General features: G+C 43.6%; 1 protein-coding gene across 1 annotated transcript in view; it reads right to left on the minus strand.

Annotated features, from left to right (window-relative positions):
- The window catches only part of scyl2 (SCY1 like pseudokinase 2), an 82,833-nt gene that overhangs the window by 14,679 nt on the left and 48,321 nt on the right, over nucleotides 1-19,833 (minus strand). Inside the window, exons 9-14 of the mRNA XM_041215899.1 lie at nucleotides 13,180-13,356; nucleotides 12,390-12,512; nucleotides 9,352-9,465; nucleotides 7,884-8,016; nucleotides 7,335-7,453; nucleotides 1,361-1,461 (exon numbers count right to left, since the gene is read on the minus strand). Coding sequence (XP_041071833.1) covers nucleotides 1,361-1,461; nucleotides 7,335-7,453; nucleotides 7,884-8,016; nucleotides 9,352-9,465; nucleotides 12,390-12,512; nucleotides 13,180-13,356 — 767 coding nt within the window. The remainder of the gene's footprint in view (nucleotides 1-1,360; nucleotides 1,462-7,334; nucleotides 7,454-7,883; nucleotides 8,017-9,351; nucleotides 9,466-12,389; nucleotides 12,513-13,179; nucleotides 13,357-19,833) is intronic.

Raw genomic sequence — 19,833 nt, forward strand, 5'->3', positions numbered from 1 at the left:
TGCTGCCAGACCTGCTGAGTTTTTCCAGGTAATTCTGTTTTTGTTTTGGATTTCCAGCATCCGCAGTTTTTTTGTTTTTTGTTTTTAAAATAATGAACATGTTGTGCATTTCATAACAGTGGTCATCTTATTCACCTGAAGCAAAACAGCTTCTGAACTCCCCTCTAACATGCTAAATCTCTCTCTCGGCCTTCTGTGTGAAGTCTGATTGAGCTTGTAACCTTTCCTGAACCTATTTGCCTGTCCGAATCTCTACCACTGCGTTTTTTTAAGTCACCGGGCAGGATTTTCGGGTCGTCGGGCAGAATGGGTGGACCCGGAAGCAGCCGGGAGACGACCTGCCACCCGCAATCGGCCCCCGACTGTGATTTCACGCTGTCTGGTCAATTAACGTGTGCTGACAACCTCAGTGCTGCTGGGATGGGAGCAAGGCAAGTGCTGTAGTCTGCACAGGCGCAGGGCAGCGCACCTCAGGGAGCTGGAGAATTTTAAAATCAAAAATAAAGATTTGGAGATTCTGGAAAAAAATGTCCCCACATAGAAATCACTCACTTGAACATATACCTAATAAAAAACGTCAAAACATTTTTTTTTAAATTGTCAGAAACTTCATCCAGCTGGGGGGTGAGGTTTCCTCAAAAATGCAAAGGCCACCTGGCCGATTCGCCCACCCATAAACTGTAACGTTGGACAAGCAGCAAAAAATCTCTCTTGATTACTAAACTAGTGGCCTTAATAGGCCTCTTAATTGTGGGCGGGTGCGTTGCCGACTCTCGCATGCTCCCGCTGACCGAAATATCACGCAATTTTACTCGGGGGTGTGAAATTCTGACTACTGTGTTCGCAGCCAGAAGGGACCAGTAACTTCCCAACACAATGAGCATGAAGTGTTATTTTTAATCAACCACTAATGCATCAACTGCTTATTATTTAGCGTCTGGGGGCAAAAACAAAGCTTAGCATGTAGCCAACTATTGCGTTAGTAGCTATTTTTTTTCTTAATTTGTGAGAATACATACGATTTTAAAAACCTATAAAAGTAACCATTTTTAACTTCTAAATACTTTCCATGGAAAAACTGGTTAAAAAATTCCAAAACTTGACACTGCAATTTCTCCATTTACCTTTATTGCCAGATGGGGACACAAGAGTAGTAGCACAGTTTAATTTGGACAGGTGCACTTGCTGAAAAAAGATTACCCGGATTTGCTGTTTTCAATTGACATCAACTTTCTCTCTCTCTCTTTCTCTCAAGAGTCCTAGAAGCTCAAGAGTAATCCATGTACCTCATCATTACTCTATGGCACAAACAGACTGCAGGCTGACACTGAACACAAAGCACATTGCGAGCACCCATTACCTCTGCTGTTCTTGCATGTGGTGTAGTTGTTCCAGTTTGGTCTTGTGCTCAGCCTCCAACTTACTTAACATTTCCTTGATCACTCCCATGAAGGAGTTAAACTAGATGTAAGAGAAAGAAGTTAATGTTAGTTTTTGGAAACTATACAGAGAAAAATACAAAGTCAAATACAAGACAATTGTATTTAGATACAATAGGCAGGTTGGCAGAGGGGGTGGGGTTGCTTTGTTAGTAAGAAATGAAATTAAGTCGACAGCAAGAAACGACGTAGGGTCAGATGATGTAGAATCTGTGTGGGTAGAGTTGAGGAACCACAAAGGTAAAAAAACCATAATGGGAGTTATGTATCGGCCTCCGAACAGTAGTCAGGATGTGGAGCACAAGATACAGCAGGAGATAGAAAAGGCATGTAAGAAAGGCAAGTTTACAGTGATCATGGGGGATTTCAATATGCAGGTAGACTGGGAAAATCAGGTTGGTAGTGGATCCCAAGAAAAGGAATTTGTGGAATGTCTACGAGATGGCTTTTTGGAGCAGCTTGTGGTGGAGCCCACTAGGGAAGAGGCAATTCTAGATTTAGTGATGTGTAATGAGGCAGATTTGATAAGGGAGCTTAAGGTGAAGGATCCCTGAGGAGGAAGTAACCATAATATGATAGAGATAAAAACAAAAAAACTGCGGATGCTGGAAATCCAAAACAAAAACAGAATTACCTGGAAAAACTCAGCAGGTCTGGCAGCATCGGCGGAGAAGAAAAGAGTTGACGTTTCGAGTCCTCATGACCCTTCGACAGAACTTGAGTTCGAGTCCAGGAAAGAGCTGAAATATAAGCTGGTTTAAGGTGTGTGTGTGGGGGGGGCGGAGAGATAGAGAGAGAGAGAGAGGTGGAGGGGGGGGTGTGGTTGTAGGGACAAACAAGCAGTGATAGAAGCAGATCATCAAAAGATGTCAACGACAATAGTACAATAGAACACATAGGTGTTAAAGTTAAAGTTGGTGATATTATCTAAACGAATGTGCTAATTAAGAATGGATGGTAGGGCACTCAAGGTATAGCTCTAGTGGGGTTTTTTTTATAATGGAAATAGGAGGGAAAAGGAAAATCTTTATAATTTATTGGAAAAAAAAAGGAAGGGGGAAACAGAAAGGGGGTGGGGATGGGGGAGGGAGCTCACGACCTAAAGTTGTTGAATTCAATATTCAGTCTGGAAGGCTGTAAAGTCCCTAGTCGGAAGATGAGGTGTTGTTCCTCCCAACTTAGTCTACTGCATTCGTTGCTCCCAATGTGGTCTCCTCTACATTGGAGAGACCCAACGTAAACTGGGCGACCGCTTTGCAGAACACCTGCGGTCTGTCCGCAAGAATGACCCAGAACTCCCTGTCGCTTGCCATTTTAACACTCCACCCTGCTCTCTTGCCCACATGTCTGTCCTTGGCTTGCTGCATTGTTCCAGTGAAGCCCAACGCAAACTGGAGGAACAACACCTCATCTTCCGACTAGGGACTTTACAGCCTTCTGGACTGAATATTGAATTCAACAACTTTAGGTCGTGAGCTCCCTCTCCCATCCCCACCCCCTTTCTGTTTCCCCCTTCCTTTTTTTTTTCCAATAAATTATAAAGATTTTCCTTTTCCCACCTATTTCCATTATAAAAAAAACCCCACTAGAGCTATACCTTGAGTGCCCTACCAACCATTCTTAATTAGCACATTCGTTTAGATAATATCACCAACTTTAACTTTAACACCTATGTGTTCTATTGTACTATTGTCGTTGACATCTTTTGATGATCTGCTTCTATCACTGCTTGTTTGTCCCTACAACCACACCGCCCCCCCCACCTCTCTCTCTCTCTCTCTCTATCTCTCCGCCCCCCACACACACACCTTAAACCAGCTTATATTTCAGCTCTTTCCTGGACTCGAACTCAAGTTCTGTCGAAGGGTCATGAGGACTCGAAACGTCAACTCTTTTCTTCTCCGCCGATGCTGCCAGACCTGCTGAGTTTTTCCAGGTAATTCTGTTTTTGTTTTGTATAATATGATAGAATTTATCCTGCAGTTTGAGAGGAAAAAGCTGGAATCAGATGTAATGGTATTACAGTTGAATAAAGGCAACTACAGAGGCATGAGGGAGACGCTGGCCAGAATTGACTGGGAGATGAGCCTAGCAGGAAAGACAGTGGAACAGCAATGGCAGGAGTTTCTGGGAGTAAGTTGGGAGACACAGCAAAAATTCATCCCTAGGAAGAAGAAGCATACTAAAGCGAGGATGAGGCAACCATGGCTGACAAGGGAAGTCAGGGACAGCATCAAAGCTAAAGGGAAAGCATACAATGTGGCGAAGAGCAGTGGGAAACCAGGGGATTGGGAAGCCTACAAAGACGAACAGAGGACAACTAAAAAAGAAATAAAGAGGATTAAATATGAGGGTAAACTAGCCAGTAATATAAAAGGAGATTGCAAGAGTATTTTTTAGATATATAAAGGCTAAGAGAGAGGCAAAAGTGGACATTGGGCCACTGGAAAATGACGTTGGAGAAGTAGTAGTGGGGAACAAAGAAATGACGGAGGAACCGAATAGGTACTTTGCGTCAGTCTTCACGGAGGAAGACACGAGTAACATCCCCAAAATTCAAGAGAGTCGGGGGGCAGAGGTGAGTATGGTGGCCATTACCAAGGAGAAGGTGCTAGGAAAACTGAAAGGTCTGAAGGTGGATAAATCACCTGGACCAGATGGATTACACCCCAGAGTTCTGAAGGAGATAGCTGAAGAGATAGTGGAGGCGTTAGTGGTGATCTTTCAGGAATCACTGGAGTCAGGGAGGTCCCAGAGGACTGGAAGATCGCTAATGTAACCCCCTTGTTTAAGAAGTGAGTGAGGCAAAAGACGAGAAATTACAGGCTGATTAGCCTGACCTCAGTCATTGGTAAGATTTTAGAGTCCATTATTAAGGATGAGATTTCAGAATACTTGGAAGTGCATGGTAAAATCGGGCAAAGTCAGCATGGTTTCATCAAGGGGAGGTCATGCCTGACAAATCTATGAGGAGGTAACGAGTAGGTTAGACAACGGAGAGCCAATGCATGTTATCTACTTGGACTTCCAGAAGGCCTTTGACAAAGTGCCAGGCAGGAGGTTGCTCAGTAAGATAAGAGCCCATGGTATTAGAGGCAAGGTACTAGCATGGATAGAAAATCGGCTGTCTGGCAGAAGGCAGAGTGTAGGGATAAGGGGTACTTCTCAGGATGGCGGCCGGTGACTAGTGGAGTTCCGCAAGGGTCAGTGTTGGGACCACAACTTTTCACTTTATACATTAATGATCTAGATGAAGGAACTGAGGGCATTCTGGCTAAGTTTGCAGATGATACAAAGATAGGTGGAGGGACAGGTAGTATTGAGAAGGCGGGGACGCTGCAAAAGAATTTGGACAGGTTAGGAGAATGGGCAAGGAAGTGGCAGATGGAATACGATGTGGGGAAGTGTGAGGTCATGCACTTTGGTAGGAAGAATAGAGACAGACTATTTTCTAAATGGGGAGAGAATTCAGAAATCTGGAGTGCAAAGGGACTTGGGAGTCCTAGTCCAGGATTCTCTTAAGGTTAACTTGCGGGTTGAGTCGGTAGTTAGGAAGGCAAATGCAATGTTGGCATTTATTTCGAGAGGACTAGAATATAAAAACAGGGATGTGCTGCTGAGGCTTTATAAGGCTCTGGTCACATTTAGAATATTGTGAACAATTTTGGGCCCCGTATCTCAGGAAGGATGTGCTGGCCCCAGAGAGGGTCCAGAGGAGGTTCATGAGAACGATCCCAGGACTAAAAGGCTTAATATATGAGGAACATTTCAGGACTCTGGGTCTATACTTGATGGAGTTTAGAAGGACGAGGGGGGATCTGATTGAAAGTTACAGAATACTGAAAGGCCTGGATAGAGTGGACGTGGGGAAGATGTTTCCATTAGTAGGAGAGACTAGGACCCGAGGGCACAGCCTCAGAGTAAAGGGAAGACCTTTTAGAACAGAGATGAGGAGAAACTTCTTTAGCCAGAGAGTCATGAATCTATGGAATTCATTGCCACAAAAGGCTATGGAGGCCAGGTCATTGAGTGTATTTAAGACCGAGATAGATAGGTTCTTGATTGGTAAGGGGATCAAAGGTTACGGGGAGAAGGCAGGAGAATGGGGTTGAGAAACCTATCAGCCATGATTGAATGGCGGAGCAGACTCAATGGGCCAAATGGCCTAATTTCTGCTCCTACGTCTCATGGTCTAATTCATCAATCCTGTGCTGGCCATGGGAAGCGAGGATTGGAGAATCAGCACCAGTGATATTAGTTGTCTCAGGCTGAGGTCCAGTCCAGCGAGATCCCCCACAGGAACACACTCTGAAGAACATGGAGAGCAAAAAAACTATATGGACTTGAGTCCTTCAATGGTGTTAAGAAAAAATCTTTCTGAAGTCCTTGCTTAGGAAGGCTACAACTTTTCAAAAAATTATTTATTTTATTGAAGGTATAACAAAGAAATTCTCTGTATAAATGGCCATAACCACCAAATGAAGCTGTGCAAACATGAAGAAAATACAGATTGTTTTGCTTTCTTGTATGCGAAGCTGTATTTATAGAACAGCAGTGTTGGTGTAAAGTTCATCAATGCAAAGAAATTACATCATAAATTAAGAGGCAGGGCCCAACTTGACGACTCTGAAATGAGGCAGAACGAGACTACTCAGAGAGCTTCCTTCTGTTCCAGCTGTACATCTTCACTAGAGTGCAAATAAAGTCTAATTAAATGTTTTAGTGTATCTGCTACCTATATAAGTAAAGGGTTACAAATCAAGTTCTTATTCTAACCTCAGTAAGACATAGTTTACAGTCCTTGATGGCTGCATGCCTACATTTGAGGTTTGCAGGATAAGTTCTGTACTACCAACGACTTAAAAAAACTGCTGAAAAAAAGACCAGGCAGGGCAACTCTGGTCAAGGCATTGCCATGAAGAACGTACCAGGGAATGGTGGTCCCCTACACTTCTGTATAGTTGGGAAAGGCGTAATGTGTGGACACTCTCCTTCCGTCTGCAAAGGACAGAGCCCCGTGTGTGAATATATGTAGCTTCTAGCATGCATAAAAGAGACCCACATTGCCGCCCCAACTGATGACCTTAAATTGGTTTTCAGTGCAATTCTTAGCACAATCAGGACTGTTTAGCAAGTGTTGCCCAATTACGCAATTGCATCTAACGTTGGGCACTATGCTTTGACTTTCCCCATGGCAATGCCTTGACTAAAGTCGACCTGCCTGGTTTAAATTTGAAACAAAAGCTTAGCAGTTAACAGTTAACTCTGCTGCATTCTCCATGGCAACGCCTCTACCAATCACAGTTCACTTGCCAACCAAGCAGCACTCTCTTCTTACGCAGTATAAATTGTTGTTTCCCTTCTTGTTGGTTTATCCTGTCCTGATGAGTGCATGATGAAATGTTTCAATAGCATGTTTGCAAATAATGTTAAGCACAGCTTGAATACATTACTTTAAGGCTTCTTAAAGTGGCTAAAGTGCTCATTTCTGAATTTTGTTGCTATTTTATTGTAGAAACTTGGGGTTCATAATCAAATGATTTGAATTTTTTTTTTTTTAAAAAGGTCCTGTGGGAGAAATTCATTTCCAGAGCGCTGCTTCTAGCAGATGATTTATGTTGATTGCCGGGAGCAGGCAGCACTGAGTGACGCACAGATAGCTAGGAGTGGCACTCACAAGTAAATTGCCCCCCACCACTCCACCTGCACTTAAAGATCTCAAATGACAAGAGTATGACTCAACAACTCAAGTACTGCACGGCAGGGTTAAAAATAATTCAATTTTTTTTGCTAAAACAAAATAGCCGCAATGCACTAATTCTGAAAATGTGCGCCAAATTGGAGAAAACAGGATTATTTTCAACAGCACAGAAAGGGCAGTGGAGGTGGTCTGACCTGGTTCAGATTCAGATTGCTGTCAATGCTGAGAGGCACAAGGTGCGGTAGCACTTTTGAAGCCAATTGTTCTTTGGTAATGCCCAGCTTCTTGTGGCTGAAAGTACATTTGTAGATACCTGAGACACAGGGAAAAAAAAGGAAGAAAGAAAGTAAGAGAGATTGAAAGATACAGTTGTAGATCTCACAAACATCTGCAACTGCTTCAAGATAATTAATTACAATGGAGAGCAAGGGCAGGAGCAGCAGAGATAGGACACTCATCCCATCATTCCGGGTTTGATTCAACACCATATTCCAGAGATGAACAGTTATAGGGTGTCCAAGGCTTTTAACTTTGGAGGTCACACTGGTGTGTCTCCTAGGGCTTCAGAGGCCACATGAAAGTTAAATATTTGTTTCCGTTTATTGGCAAAAACATTTGATAATGCTCCTGTGAAAGGTCTTGGGATGTTTAAAAGAAAGTTAGTGCGTTGTTACTCAAGTCAACTGAAATTATGAAATTAAATTTTAGAAACACTGCAAGGTAAATGCTTCAAACAGCCTCACCTAAAATTCCCATAAGAACTGCAGGTTCCCGGGATGGGATCTGCTGCAAGAAAGGAAGAATCTCATCCAGGACAAACCATTTGTCCAGGTACTCTAGGAGCTTGCCTAAGCAAACCAGCGAATTTACACGGACCTGTAGAGATTGGAAACAGAATAAAAGTCAAGGTAACTCACGAATTAACATCCTGCAAAAAAGCTGAACAGTTACCATTGTCTAGTTAGAAGTTGGCCAAGCTTATCCCAGTCAGCAGGTGAGCTGATGAGACCAGAGAGGTCCCAGCTTCAAACTTAGTCTGAAGATTCAAGTGATTTGTGCTGGCTGGCAGTGGATGGGTTACTACTAGCATCAACACCAGTTGTGTGTGAGCAGTAGAGTGGTGCAGAGGAAGACAGCCAGGGTTCTGAGTCCTGATCTTTGACAGGTAACTCATGCTAGAATTGGGCACATGTGTACATATTACACACAGCAGCTAAGGACACAATTTGGCTTAGCTGTGATGCCCCTGCAGTTGAATAGTTTGTCAATGGTCATTGCCAGATTATGACCACATGGGCTAGCCAACTGGCTCTCACTCACCCTTGCAATGTCTCCAGGAGTGAGTAGGAGTGGAGAAAAAGGGGAACAAACAAATTGGTGATCAGCCTTAAATATTGCTTCCACTTTGTGACCTTTAATCAAGCAATTTCACAACATTTGTTAAACAAAATGTACTGTAGCTTGCAAGTTTCAGAAAACATTGAATCACTTTGTTTTATCATAATCTAGGGATCAGCAAAATGGTATTAAACTACAGCTATTGTATTTAGAAAGGACTCATGTAGGCTTCTAAATGTTGTTGGACTGTAAATTAGAGTCAAATTAGATAGCAGCAAGTTGTATTATTTCACCAACCACTAATGAGTCAGGAGATAATGTTAATTAATTTGCTGTCAGCTGTGGTTCAGTGGGTCACACTCTTAGCTCCAAGTATAAAGATTGTGGGTTCAAGTCCCACTCCAGAGATTAGATCAAAAAAATACCCAGGCCAACACTCCAGTACGGTACTGAGGGAGTGCTACACTGTCGGAGGTGCCAGGTAAGATGTTACACCAAGGCCCACCTTCCCCTCAGGTAAAATATAGCCTGGCACTATATTTGAAAAACAAGATGACTCTCCCTGGTGCCCTAGCCAATATTTATAACTCAAAATCACTTCAAGAAATATTCTGGTCATTATCATTGCTGATTGTAGGAGCTTGCTGTGTGCCACTTGGCTATTGCATTTCCTATAACACTTCATAAGTATTTAATTGGGTGTAAAGCATTTTGGGACATCCTGAAATTGTGAAAGGCACCAAATAAATGCAAGCCTTTCTTTTATGGTCCCAAGACAAGTTTAAGCTGCAATTCACTGCAGAAACCTGCTGGGATTAATTGTAAAGTTGTTTATCTAAGTGATAATAACTGCAAGAATTCAAGTCCACTTACTGCAAGGGAGGAGGTCTGCAAACTAGCACTCTTAATGCGTGGTATTAAAGCATTCTTCATGGATGGATAATCTATTAAATTTGCAAACGTGGGAATTATGTTGAGGCAGAGTTCCTAAAAGACAAAGAAAATAACTCAGCACATATTCACAGTCATCACAGCAATTGCTGCTTCGTTTTGACGGATGATTGAAGTTAAGAAAAGCAGGAAAGAAAAATTAGAAAAACAATTTATCTTCATGAGCCCAGGCCTGGTCAGGTAAGAGCAGCAATCCTGAACTTGGGAACAATCTTCTGCCACAGACTCTCATTAAAGCAGAGCCTGTGTATTATCTTCAAGTGGTACTGTATCTCTAGACTAACCTGATGAAACATTAAACTGAGGCCCACATCTGCCCTCAGATGCATGCAAAAGGTTCCATGGCTGCTATTGTTTAGAGGGGCAGGGGAGTTCTCTACAGTTTTCTGGCCAATATTTATCCCTCAATCAACAGTATCAAAAGCAAATCATCTGGTGATCATCACCATGCTGTTTGTGGGAGCTTGATATGCAAAAATTGACTGCTGGGTTACCCCACATTACAACAGTCACGACACTTCAAAAGCACTTCATTGGCTGTGAAGTATTTTGGGACATCCTGAAGACATGAAGGATGCTATTATAAATATTCTTCCCTATTTGTTTACAATCCCAAGATACAGCAGGACATGAAAAGAATTTATGGTTGTTTCTGCTTGTTTGCGGTAGAGAATTCTACAATCAAACCATTTTCTATGTAAAGATGTTTTTTCTTACCTCCCTCAATTCTTGATTGTTCCAAATTTCTCCCCTCATCTTAAAATGTGAGACTGGAACCAATCTATCATAATTTACCCCACCAGAACTCTTCCTAGAAGCTAGTGACTAGTGAACCAGGAAAACCAGTTGCCAGCTTGTGAAAAGGCCACTGAATACTCAATGCCTCTAAGCCAAACCTGCTAGTGAATAGAGAACAATCACCTTGGACAAAAGAAAGTCACTGCATGATACTAATCAGGGTCAGGGTGATCCCCGGGGCTAGTCTGCATTGCTTAAGACGGTGAGAGAGGAATTTCCCAGATTTTGGACAGGGTATTTTATCTGGCCTCTTGCAGGTTATCCCATGGCCTTGGTAGAGTGGCAGGTGTTGATATTATGACATAGGTATCAGGAATTGAGAGACATAGGATGAATGAACCAGTGGATCTTTTCTCATCTGTCACTGGCCATCTATTCTTGGAGATCTTGACGATCTCCACAACTTAAATTTGTGAGCTCCAATGAAAATGCCCAAAATCTTCAAGTTTCTCATCATAACTATAACCTCACATCCCTGGCAACCTAAACTTACGCTGAACTTATCCAGTGAAATAAAGGTAAAATATTGCGGATGCTGGAGATCTGAAATAACAACCAAGTGCTAGGAAAACTCAGCAGGTCTGGTAGCATCTGTGCAAAGAGAAACAGAGTTAACATTTTGAGTTGACTATGACAACACAAAACTGAGTGGGAATGTGAGTGGTGAGGAGGATGTTAATAGAATTCAAAGCAATTTAGACAAGTTGAGTGAGTGGACAAATACATGGCAGATGCAGTATAATGTGGATAAGTGTGAAGTTATCCACTTTGCTAGGAAAAACAGAATGGTGGAGTATTATTTAATGGTGATAGACTGGGAATATTGATGTACAAAGTGACTTGGGTGTCCTTGTACACCAATCATTGAAAGCGAGCATGCAGGTGCAGCAAGTAGTTAAGTCGACAAATGGTATATTGGCCTTCAATGTGAGAGGACTTGAGTACAGGAGCAAGGATGTCTTACTGCAGTTATACAGGGCCTTGGTGAGACCACACCTGGAATACTGTGTGAAGTTTTGGTCTCCTTACCTAAGAAAGGATATACTTGCCAAAGAGGGAGTGCAGCAAAGGTTCCCCATGTTGACTCCTGGGATGGTACAATTGTCGTATGAGGAGAGATTGGGCCACTAGGCCTGTATTCACTGGAGTTTAGAAGAGTGAGAGGAGATCTCATTGAAACGTATAAAATTCTGACAGGGCTGGATGCAGGGTTAATGTTTCCTCTGGCTGGGGGATCTAGAACAAGGGGTCATAATCTGAGGATATAGGGTAGGCCATTTAGGACTGAGATGAGGGGAAACTGCTTCACTCAGAGGATGGTAAACCTGTGGAATTCTCTACCACAAAAGGCTGTGGGGGACAAGTCACTGAATATATTTAAGGAGGAGATAGATAGATTTCTAGACTCTAAAGGCATCAAGGGATATGAGGAGAGAGTGGGAGTATGGCATTGAGATAGATGATCAGCCATGGTCATACTGAATGGTGGAGCAGGCTCGAAGGGCTGAATGACCTACTCCAGCTCCTATTTTTATGTCTCTTCCTCAGAACTCTGTTCCGAAGGAGTTCTGAAGAAGTCATATTGGACATGAAACATTAACTAATTCTCTCTCCACAGATGCTGCTAGACCTGCTGAGTTTTCCCAGCATTTTGTTTTTATTTCTGTACTTTCCAGTACTTTTATATACTTGCTGAGCTATAGCCTAATAAAGTCAACTTAGCTCTTTGTTTTTTTTTGCATTCTATGCTTCTGGACACGCAACGTTTCGCTTTGTCGGTAGGTTGCCTGCTTGCTTTTTAGGCTGTGGTACAGTCTAGATTTACAGCAAATTAAAACAGCATAGGTTGAAATAGTAAAGAGAGTTGGAGAGAAACTTTCTACGCTGAGAGTTGTAATAATTTGGAATTCAGTGCCTGAAAAGAGGTGGGAGCAGGTTTAATAGTAACTTCCAAAAGAGAGTTGGAGATATCTTTGGAAAGGAAAATGTTGCAGGGCTGCAGCAGGAGATTGAGGCCAATTGGTGAGCTCTAAGGGCTGGCACTGGCATGATGGGCTCATGTTCTTTATTATTCAAATTTTTTTTTGAAACTTATTAATTATGCACATAGATCTTGTGCCAGCATGTCCCAGATCTCTACATGCCCTTCAACAAGACCATACCTGAATCTGAATTGATGGTGCTTCTAAGGCTCTGTAAATCATGGGTAAAACTGTGTTCTTTATATCCTCTGGTGGAGTTTTCGTCAACAGCAAATCCATCTTCTGCAAGAATATCAGCAAAACCTATAGCAACCACAAAAAATATGTCAAGAATAAATCAATGTCAAACAATTTGCTATCTGCTTCTACAAACACCCTAGTAAAGTGCTATGAAAATAAAGATTGGCAGAAATCTTGTTAAAAATGCATCAGCCAACACTCCTGCTTTTTCTTTACATATTTAATGATGTACATCAAACTCACCATGTTGCTAGCCTGAAGCATGAAAAGCAAAAGGATAGTTTACTCACTTGAAATGGAGTGTGCAATTTACAAACACACAGGAAAGAGCGTCAAAGGTTTTTAAATAAGCACAACACATAACATATAAAAGCAATCCCTTACATCAGAAATTCCAAACAGACCAATACACAGCAAGTCCTCACTACAAGCAATATCAGTCAGCATGCAGCAGCAAAGTCACAGTACAATTAGGTCTCAGAGGTACGGGTGTGAAGCTGGCTTTAATCCAAAATTGATCAACAGCAACAGCTGAGTGGGTATCATGCACACCACCAAGTGAAGCCCCCAGCAAGCACGTCCATCAATCAGAGAGTTACGATGACTGTGTGGGAAAACTGGCTACAATTACTCTCGATGATGTTGTCAAACTGCTCATGCGATTAAAACAAAATTTTTTTTAAAAATCACAGTTGTGGCTTTGCCGGTCTAGATTTCAGATTTCAGATACCTGAATGGGCTCCTGGAGCCGGAAAACTGGAACAAGGTCTGGGAGAATCAGCTTGACGTACTCTTCTTTGGTGCACTCTTCAACAATGAGAAGGACATTGGGTAGGACAAAGGGTACCATGTCCGGGTTCACAAATTCGGAGGTCAAGCATGGCAGAATGCGTTGTACAACAACCCGCTGGAATCGAAAAGGAGAACAGGGTTAATACTGCTACATTTTGCATTAGAATACACGGAAACCCACTGAATAACTGTATATGGGCAGATTGATAAAGGTTCCCCAAATACAAGTGCTAGCCAGTCTTATTAGTAGAATATAGTAAGAACCAAATTAACTGATCACTATAAATAGACAGGGCCAAACTTTCACGGAAATGGAAGGTGCAATCAGGAGTGGGCAGGCTGTGAATTTCCCGCCATCGGCCGTTGCACCAGCATGGCCCAGCCTCCGGGGTATTTTGAGGGTTTATGTATTGGGGGAGTGGCAATTACTCAACCGCTGCTGGCAGATAGCTAATTCAGCCAATTAAATTGCCCATTGAGAACAATGATCAGAAGCCTTCTGGTGGGTGGGCACCCCTGCTAGGACTGAAGCCTGGCTGATCAATGAAGGTGGCCACCTGGCAGCAGGCTAGGGGCCTATCGATGCCTAATTCACATGCCTCCCCCAGCCCACCCCTTTCTAGCTGTGATTGCCTGAGGGTTACCCTTGTGGCTGCAGGTCATCCAATGGAAGGGGTCCCCTCCACAATGCAGCAGATGTGGCCACTTTTTATTTTTAAACTTTGAAAGTTCTTCCGAGGTGCCTCCATCTTGAGGCATCCTCTCATTCTCCAACCTACATTACTGCAGCCGTCTCTGACAGTGGGGCTGTTTTTTTCTAAACTATTCTTTCATAGGATGTGGGTATTGCTGGCTAGGACTGCATTTAATGTCCTTGAGAAGGTGGCCTTCCTTGAAGATGTTTTTGTGCTGATCCTCAAGCCTTGGCAGTCTGCACTGTCCTTAACTGGAAGGGGCTCCCAAAGGCAGCCACTTACTTGGCAGCCTCCTCCCAAATCTTCTTCGGCGGCTTGCTGCTGGCATTTCCATGTTCCTGATCCGTACTTCAACATCTCTAAATACAGCCTTGCCCCAGTATTCCAACAGGGTCAGTGGAAAGTGAACCGGGCTGTCTAGGTTTTGTGGACAAGACTGTTTGGGTTTACAAGTCAAAAGTCTTGACATACCTAAAATCGTATTGCACAAATGACACCATTCTGACTATCATGCCTGTTTCAGCTCTTAGAAAGTAAAATCCAATTAGTCCCACTCCCTCCACGCTTTTCCTGCAGCCCTGAAAAAAACTTCCTTTTGAAATAGAGATCTAATTCACTTTTGAAAGCATTCATTGAATTTGCTTTCTCAGGCAGTGCATTCCAGATCATGAAAACATTCTCTTCCACCGCCCTACTAAGTTCTTTTTGCCACTTATTTCAAATGTGTCCCCTGATAACCAACTCTTCTGCCAGTAGGAACAGTTTCTCCCCATCTACTCTAAATAAATACTCAAATTTAAACTCCCCTTCTACATTTACGAGTTGAAACTAGAGAAGCAATCTTGCCCCTTAGCGATGCCATTTTCAATGGTGACAGGCTGCACCCCAGTTGTCCACTGTCCCCCAGTGACAGCTCGACTACAATTCCTACAGTGACAGTGAAAGGTTCTATATTGCAGCTGTGTGTGGCCCAAATCAGCATACAGCAGAGTCCAGACTGTTACATAGTCTTTGCAACACCAAGGAACAGGCCACTCAATCGGAATGATTCATGTTCCATATAGACCTTCTTCCACCCTACTTCACCTAACCTGATCAACATTCCCTCCTATTCTTTTCTCCCTCATGCGCTTACCAAATGCATCTATGCTCAACTACTCCAAGTGGTAGTGAGTTTGAACTTCTCTTTGAATAAAGAGCTGTTAAATTCCCTTTTAGACTTATTATTGACTATCTTATGTTTATGGCCCCTAGTTTTGGTCTCCCCCACAAGTGGAAATAACTTTACATCTAACCTATCAAACTCCTTCATAATCTTAAAAAGCTCCATCAGGTCAACCCTTAGTTTCCCTTTTTCAAAGAGCTCCAGCCTGTTGAATCTTGCTTGAAAAGTATAGCCTCAATTCTGTTATCATTCTAGTAAATCTTTGTTTGCACCTTCTCCATTGCCTCTATATTCTTTTTGTAATGGGGCAAAGACTGCACATAGCACATCAAGGTTCGACAAGTTTAACATAATTTACTTGCTCTTCAATTTTTTTTTATTCATTGATGGATGTGGACATCACTGGCTAGGCCAGCATTTATTACCCATCTTTAATTGCCCTTGAGAAGGCATTTTTTTAAAGAGTCAACCACACACATTGCTGTGGGTCTGGAGTCACATGTAGGTCAGCCAGGTAAGGTTGGCAGATTTCCATTCCTAAAGGACATTAGTGAACCCGATGGGTTTTTAGGACAATCGACAATGGTTTCATGGTCATCATTTGACTTTTAATTGAATTCAAATTTCACCATCTGCCATGTTGGGATTCGAACCACTGTGCCCAGAGCATTACCCGGGGTCTCTGGATTAAACAATGCCACTGCCTACCCATTATCCCTCTAGAAATGAACCCCAATGCTTGCTTTGCTTTTCTATCACTTTATTAGTGTTGCTACTTTGAGTGGTTTGTGTATCTATGGCCCCAAACCCCCCTACTTCTTTGCCACATTTAGTCATTTACTTTCTAATGATGTAAGGACAAAGTCATAACATCTTTAAAACTGCATTCACTCTTTTTAAAATGTTAAACCTGTCCAAAGTTTTTGTTAATATTAATATTTTTAAAATTACTTCAGGAGAATTTCAAAATCAAATACTTCCAAAAGACAAGTGCCACATGGTGGGCTTCAATTTTGCTGGCAAGCCTATGGAATAAAAGGAGCAGTGGCAGCATGGATAAGGAATTGTCTGAGTAACAGGAAAGACAGAGATATGGTGATTGCTTTTTGGACTAGAGGAAGGTGGTTTGGTACTAGAACCTTTGCTTTTCTTGATAGATATTGATGACTTCAACTTTTTGTGCAGGACACAACTTCAAAATTTGCAGATGACACAAAACTTGGATATATAGTGAACTGTGAGGAGAGCGATAGGCTACAAGAAAACATAGGTTGATGAAATGGGATAGGTGGATACATGGCAGAAGAAATTTAATGCAGATAAATGGGAAGTGTTACATTTTGGCAGGAAGAACGGGGAGAGGCCACATAAACTAAAGGGGGTGCAGGAATAGAAAGACCTGGAGGTATATCTGCACAAATCATTAAAGATGGAAGGGCAGGTTGAGACAGTAGTTCAAAAGGCATATGGAATACTGGGCTTCAAAACTGAGGCGTAGGGTGATAGAGTACAAAAGTAAAGAAGCTATGAACCACCTTTATAAAACACCGATATGGCCTCAAGTGGAGTACTGTGTCCAAGTCTGGGATATTCTCCTTAGGGAGAAGGCTGAGAGGAGATTTGATAGAATATTCAAAATCATGAGGGAACTGGACAGAGCAGACAGCGAGAAGCTGCTCCCATTGGTGGAAGGATTGAGAACCAAGGGACATAGATCTAAGATGAATGGCAAAATAACCAAAGGCGAAGTGAAAAACTTTTTATGTAACAAATGGTGAATGTCTGGAATGCACTGCCTGAGAATGAGGTGGAGCCAGGGTCGATCGTAGCTTTCAAAAGGAAAAAAGATTTGCAGGGCCACAGGGTAAAGGTGGGGAAATGGGACCTGCTGAGCTGCTCTTGCAGAGAGCTGGCATGTGCTCCATAGGCCAAATGGCCTCCTTCTGTACTGTAACCATGCTGTGATTCTACATTTTAGAGTTATAGTTTAACACAGATATTTAAATTAAAATCTGTATAATTGTAGTTATCATGACAGGCAGGTAAAAATGAATATCAATTTGGTTAGTGAGCAACTTGCTTTCAAAAGGATTAAGTAGCAATACCTTTTTAGTGATCGAAGCATGGACGCTGTACAACATTACCAACCTTAATATTACTCTTCAGTCTGTAATTATGGTGGGAGGGAAGGTTGCCTGCATCCAGGGTTTGGCCTATATTGTTTCTTCACTTTTTGCAACTGGCAGACTTAACATTCATTCTCAGCAATTCTGTTCAGATCTCACATCTTACTACTGCTCATCACCATTTTGCATAATCTTCTGTTTTGAATGAGTATCCTGGGATGACATTTATCCAGTATCTCATTCGCTATCAAAAGCATAGAATCACACAGTGCAGAAGGGCCTATTCGGCCCATCGAATCTGGATCAACTCTTTGAAACGTTATTCAATTAGCCTTGCTCAACCTGCTCTTTCCCCAAAGGCCTGCAAATTTCTTTTGTGAAAATATATATCCGATTCCTTTTTGAAAGTTATTACTGCATTTGCTTCCACCAACTTTTCAGGTAGCACATTCCAGCTCATCATAAGTCGCTGTGAAAAAAAAAAAATTCTCCCTTGGATCTTTTGGCCAATTACCCATCATCTGTCTCCTCTGGTTACCAACTCTCCTGCCGCTGGAAACAGCTTTTCCTAATCTAATCGAAAACCCTCAATTTTCAACACCTCTATTAAATCTCCCCTTCATCAGCTCTGCTCTAAGGAGAAGAAGCCGAGCTTTTCTTTCCCTTCTCATCTGAAGTCCCTCATCCCAAGTATTATTCTTGTATTTTCTGTACACTAAGATCTTGTCATCCTTCCTTAAGTGTTATGTCCAGAAATGAACACAGTTCTCCAGCTGAGGCCCAACCAGTGATTTATAAAGGTGTACCGTAACTTCTTTGCTTTTGTACTCTATGTCTCGATTTATAAAGTCAAGGATCCTGTATGGTTTTTATCTTAGCCTTATCAACTTGCCCTGCCCCCTTTAAATATCTGACTTTGTGAAGCAGTTATTGAACCCAATAATCTCTCCTCAGTGATTGGAGCTCCCAGGGGGGAATTTTCCCCGTCGGGCCGCCCGCGATCGGGTCGGCTCCGCCATTTTACACGGGCGGGCCAATTAAGGCCCACCCAGCGTAACGCGCGACTCCCAAGGATAGTGGGCGGGCAGCGGCAGGAGTGCACTAACCGCCGGGTCCAATGGCAAACCGGCTGCCTATTTAAATGATGCGCTGGCCTGTGTAAGGCTGCTCACAACGGCAAGTAGAAGGCTCACCGGGGAGCAGGTCGGCGGGGCCAGACGGTAAGGCAGCGGGGCAGGGTGCCCCTCTTTTTTTCGAATGAGTGGCCTAGCTGCCCTCCTGCAGCACGGCGGGGGCGGGGGGGGGGGTCCTGATTCCAAGGGACGGGAGGTGGAGGCCCCTCGCCTCACCAAACGTGCCTGGGAGGAGGTGGCTGAGACAGTGAGCTCCCATGATGTGGTGCGACGCACGTGGGTCCAGTGCCGCAAGAGATTCTATGGCCTCCTGCACTCGGGAAGGGTGAGTACCATGTTGGCAGAGGTCACCTAATGCAACCATCAGCCTTTTCCCCGCAAGATGCCCCCCACCACCCCCCCCCCACCCACCCCCCAATCCCCCAACAACTGAGTGCAGTTACAGCATTGAATCCTTCACGGCATGTTTCCCTCGCTAGGCAGGCCAGCAGATATTGCCCATGCCTAGTTCGCCCTGAGAGGGTAGTGCTGAGATGGGTTCTGCACCCGCAGCATGTGTGACACTGACACCCAGAGTATAGATTTGGGGGCAAACTCAAGGCTCTGCTCCTAGGCAAAGTGCTGGAACTGAGAAGCTTGGCAAAGTCAGGGTGCTAACATGCTGGGAGGGGAGCTTCCAAGTGGCGTGGGGACCAATCCATCTTCTGGCCTTTGCGTTCCAGGTGCTTGTGCCTCCTTGCTTTGCAAGGTTAGGCCGTATGGTGCCAAACGTGATGGAAGCAGCATAAGGACAAAGGTAGGTGGGGGGTGGGTCAGCCGTGGCTTCTTTGTATGAGTGCGCGGCAACTGCGGGGTGACAAAGCACTGGAGCCCTGCAATGTCCCACTCTGGTTGGGGTTGGCAGGGATGCGTTGAAAGTCAAAGTACAGGCTGGACTAATCAATGCTTTTCTCTCCTTTTCAGGAGAAGACTGCACACAATTCCGCTAAGCAGATGCTGACTGGCAGAGGCCAGGCCCAGTTGGCCATCGTGACTCCGTTCGAGCAGCAGGCCATGGATCTGGAGAGGCGCCATGTGCCCAGGTCCACCGGTGGCAGTGAGGCTGGGGTGTCACGGGGAGGTATGTTTGCTGAGCACGGAGGTCACCATGTGTGTCCCAGCAGGCGTGGCACTGCTGAATGCTCAGTGATTGAAGCTTCCAACATGGGTTGACCATTGATTATGAAAGGATGAGCACATAATGATCCGGGGGACAGGGTTGCACATTGACATTGTCTCCACTTTAACTAATCGAACGTCCCTGTTCTTCCTTTCAGATCGCCGGAGCAGGGCTGGGAGGAGGAGGCAGAGGAGCCACCTCACACACCTGAGGGACCTGAGTATTTCGACTCATCAGCATCATACCATCTCTGCCAGGCAGGCACCAGCGCAGACACCAGCACCTCAGTGAGAATTAGATCATCAGCTAGTGTC

This window comes from Carcharodon carcharias, chromosome 21 (assembly GCF_017639515.1).
Source record: "Carcharodon carcharias isolate sCarCar2 chromosome 21, sCarCar2.pri, whole genome shotgun sequence".
In the NCBI taxonomy this organism is placed as follows: Eukaryota; Metazoa; Chordata; class Chondrichthyes; order Lamniformes; family Lamnidae; genus Carcharodon; species Carcharodon carcharias.